Below are 3723 nucleotides of genomic sequence, written 5' to 3'. Positions count from 1 at the left end.
AATCAGTACTGAACAAAGCAGGTTTCAAAAATAGATTTTTATTTAATAAAATGTACAAAAAACTTAAATTATGTTGACAGATGTTGTCCTGAGCCATAATATTTACTGTACAACTATTTGAATAAAGTATTAAGTGATCAGTGTGTAAACTTGCTAGGATGTAGAATTAGAAATGGATTTGTCCGAAATTGTAGGTCTGTTGTCGCATTTTCCTGCTATCAACGTAGATATTTGCCATCCGCAGTTAAAACATCTCATGTGCTTCCCTAAATCAGCCGGTGTGGTGCTCAACACGGCTGCCTTGCTTTCCTAGAACCCCCAGTCCCAAACCCACCCACCCACGCACCCATCGGGGCAAGCCCGACCTAGCTGACGGTATGGAGGATATCTCTCGGATACCGCGCAGGTTCATTTTAACGCAGTGCTACTGACCTCGCAACAGTGCTCCTACAGTTTTGAAGGCAAATGTCCGCGTGATAAACTCGTAAAATAACAACACAGGTGTCAAAACAGTTGCTGTCTCAACGATAAGGTCACTTGTCAAAATGCGTGCGGCCGTTCCGAGGTAAAGGGTCATCGGTGGCGCGAAGCTTAGCACTCCACGCAGCGAGTGGGAGGCGCAGCGTGAACGCGAACCGCGTAAACGAAAGTGCGCGCGCCCTCACCTCGCGCTTCAGCCAGCGCGTCTGCAGAGGAGCTCCTGCGTTTAATGAAGGGCAGTCCACGTGAACTGGGATTTTGCCAGCCTCCGCGCGTGGGAGCCGCCTTCCTGTCTATAAAAGCGAAGTGCCGCCCGGCCCCCAGCATTAGTTAAACATTGGCATTAAGAGGAGAACAGAGTATCCAAGACTCCATTCTTTCAGCTGGTGTTCGTCACTTTTCACAAATGGTTGTGCAGGTCAAGCAAAACGTTCAGAGTAGCAGCGGCAAAATGAGCGATAACGGCCCACAGAAACTGGAGGCGAACATTTTACTGCTAGGAGCAGAGAACGTGGGAAAATCTGGTGAGTTGTGTACAGCTTTTCCTTTTTATGTAAATAAGACGTCTTACGGGAGCATATTTACTGGCGTGAAAGCAGTTTCTTTTTAACTGCTTATGGGAAGGAATGGCTGGAAATTTGAACTGTTCTAATTTCTTCCGAGATGCTTAAGTAGTCAACTGTCCTTTTTTTTTTTACTTCCACAGCTTTGACGGTACGATTTCTTACCCGGCGCTTTATTGGAGAATATGGAAGCATCGGTAAGCGACCGTGAAACTGGTACGATTAAAACTTAACGACTTTCGAGTACTTTTTCGGTTGCTGACATATTTTTTGTCATCTGTTGGTAGAGTCCATTTATAACCACAGCGATCGAGTGGACGGCCGTGAAATTTGCTTCAACATCTGGGATTCGCTGTATCCTCAGGTAAAACGACAATCCAGTTTATGTATATAATTACTTGGTTGACGCATTTATCCAAAGCGAATTAAAACAAAATAGAATGGTTCAGTTTATTTTTTTTCCAATTGGGACACAGGCAGGTGAAATCACTTACTCGTGATCAGACAGTGTCTATTGAGGGATTTTCATTAATAACCTTTCAAGTCCAAAGCGTTAACCATTACAGCATACTGCCTGCTATCCAGCATACACCGAATAAACAAGAAGCATGCATATATGTGTGTGTTGGGGGGTTGTGAATGAATATTTTTTTATGTATGTAAGTGGCACTAAATGGATATACCAGTATGTGTGTGGAGTGTGCAATACTATGTCTATCAATTAAATAATGTAAGTAAACAAGTAGAATCATAAATTAAACAATCCATATATAAAAAATATAAAATCCAAAAATTTAAATAAATCCAGAAATATAAATTTTTCAGAGATTAGGTCTTCTGTTAATCTGCATTCATTTATACAGCAATCTTTGTTCATTGCAAAAGGTGCAATATTAAAAAGACAGATTAATTAGCCATTAGTTTTTGTTTTTTTTTTTCCCTCCCTACAAATAACCTTTTGCACAGTAAGTGTTGTTGAATCGTACTTGACTTTGTACTTCACACCCTGGACTTTTCAATGCACTTAGCTTAGCTACTTGTTTTCTGGTTAGCCATTCTGTCAGCTTGTACCCCTCCGATCATTTCCAGTGTACATTCATCTTATTTCTGGATCATCTAGCTATAACCGGTCATTTCAGTTAGCCCCTCCTGACCGCCCTTCTGCATTTTTGTCTCCTTCCTCCCACAGAACTGTGACCTGCATGGATGCATCAGTGAAAAGCAGCTGCGCTGGGCTGATGGCTTCATTCTCGTTTACAGCATATGTGACCGGGCAAGTTTCAATGTGGTTCGCCAGCAGGTGCAACAGATCCGCCAATTTAAAAAACTTCCCAGTGGAATGGATAAAGTGCCCATCATCATTGTAGGCAACAAACGCGACTTGCAACACCGTAGGACTGTGTCCAGTGAGGAGGGCCGATTACTTGCAATGTCGGCAGACTGTGGTTTCTTTGAGACCTCTGCAGCAGAGACATACCACGGTGTACTGCTGGTGTTTCATGAAGTGTTGGACTTGATAAGAGAGGCCAGAACTGTAAAAAAGGGGGTTGGCATCAAGGGGATTGTCAGGACTATGTCTGCAGTGTTTGGAAAGAGGAGGAATGAGTGAACAGAGAGTGGCCATTTTGTAAGCTTTGTCTCTGGGTTGTTATACAGCAATGTTTGTGTGGGTTGCCCAAAACAATGCAGGCACTGTGAGTGGACTTTAGGGAATAGAAAAGGTAGAACCCCCTCATGGTGCTGGACTTCTACCTCGCTACATGCAAAATGAAATATTGGTGCCTTTTAACAGATCCATCTGCACGTTTGGCAAGTCCTGTTAATGGCATTGTTTTGCGAGTACTACAGCACTGGAAAACCATCACAGACTTCACCGCACTGTCAGACTGTTGATGCACAGCAAGTTAAATTCAAGATTCAGCCATCAAGATGCTGCTTTCAACAGTTTTGTGAATCAAGAAATAGCCTTAGCCTGCAGTCGGTGCTTTAGCAAAATCCAACAGGGATGATAACTAATCATCCTTGTATTGTTCATTAGAGTAAGTCCTGTAATGTTTTGACAACAAAGAGGGTGGGGGGTATAATATTTAAGTTTTTAACAACACATTGTGTCATTTTTTTATAATGTAAACAGAATTGTACAAATACTTGTGAGACAGGCAATATTTAAATGCATCTGCTACTAAAGTGGACGGTTTCCAGACACATTAATGGCAGCAAGTGTTTTCTGTCACTAGTATTAAATACACTTCTGCCCTTGTTACATCCTCCATGATGTGTGTTTTCTCAGCCTGTTAGCTGCCCTCTGCTCTCATTTCCTACTAATGGGAATCTCTGAAGTGGCAGAGTCCTTAGAAACAGAACAGAAGGTGGCTGTCAAGGCAGGGCATGCCCACTATAGTGGGTCTGTTAATTGTTTCCTTTTGGCTCACTTGTAAGATCATCATTTTCATTTTGTCAGGGTGGCCAGCGTAAATGCTACTAAAATGTAATATTGTCTCTTCAGGGACACCGCTTGTGAAATTTATGTTAAAGCTGTGATGTAAACCTAAAACACTGACTGCAGCGTACAAGGGTAAACTCGTAAATGTAGCTGTGGAAGGGAGAATTTTGCACAATATTAGCACTGTATATTTGTATATAAAGAATAATTTATAATTTTCATAGACTCCTTCCTAAA

The 3723-nt window shown here is 42.0% G+C and overlaps 1 protein-coding gene across 1 annotated transcript; it reads left to right on the top strand.

Annotated features, from left to right (window-relative positions):
* Positions 1-656: 656 nt before the first annotated feature.
* LOC114646785 (ras-related and estrogen-regulated growth inhibitor-like protein) lies at positions 657-3508 on the top strand. The gene is made up of 4 exons (XM_028795122.2): positions 657-1004; positions 1187-1240; positions 1331-1407; positions 2233-3508. Exons 1-4 carry the CDS (start codon positions 887-889, stop codon positions 2650-2652), a joined length of 669 nt encoding a protein of 222 aa, XP_028650955.1. The 5' UTR covers positions 657-886; the 3' UTR covers positions 2653-3508.
* The last annotated feature ends 215 nt before the right edge of the window (positions 3509-3723 follow it).

This window comes from Erpetoichthys calabaricus, chromosome 2, assembly GCF_900747795.2.
Source record: "Erpetoichthys calabaricus chromosome 2, fErpCal1.3, whole genome shotgun sequence".
Lineage (NCBI taxonomy): Eukaryota > Metazoa > Chordata > Cladistia > Polypteriformes > Polypteridae > Erpetoichthys > Erpetoichthys calabaricus.
The sequence above is the reverse complement of the archived record's forward strand: the minus strand, read 5'-3'. Positions and strand labels throughout refer to the sequence as shown.

Bases quoted from the DNA above. Each gene is read 5' to 3' on its own strand.
- LOC114646785 (XM_028795122.2), top strand. From the start codon at position 887: ATGGTTGTGCAGGTCAAGCAAAACGTTCAGAGTAGCAGCGGCAAAATG. The intron at 1,005-1,186 runs GTGAGTTGTGTA...TTACTTCCACAG, and splicing joins AGAGAACGTGGGAAAATCTG to CTTTGACGGTACGATTTCTT. The intron at 1,241-1,330 runs GTAAGCGACCGT...ATCTGTTGGTAG, and splicing joins TGGAGAATATGGAAGCATCG to AGTCCATTTATAACCACAGC.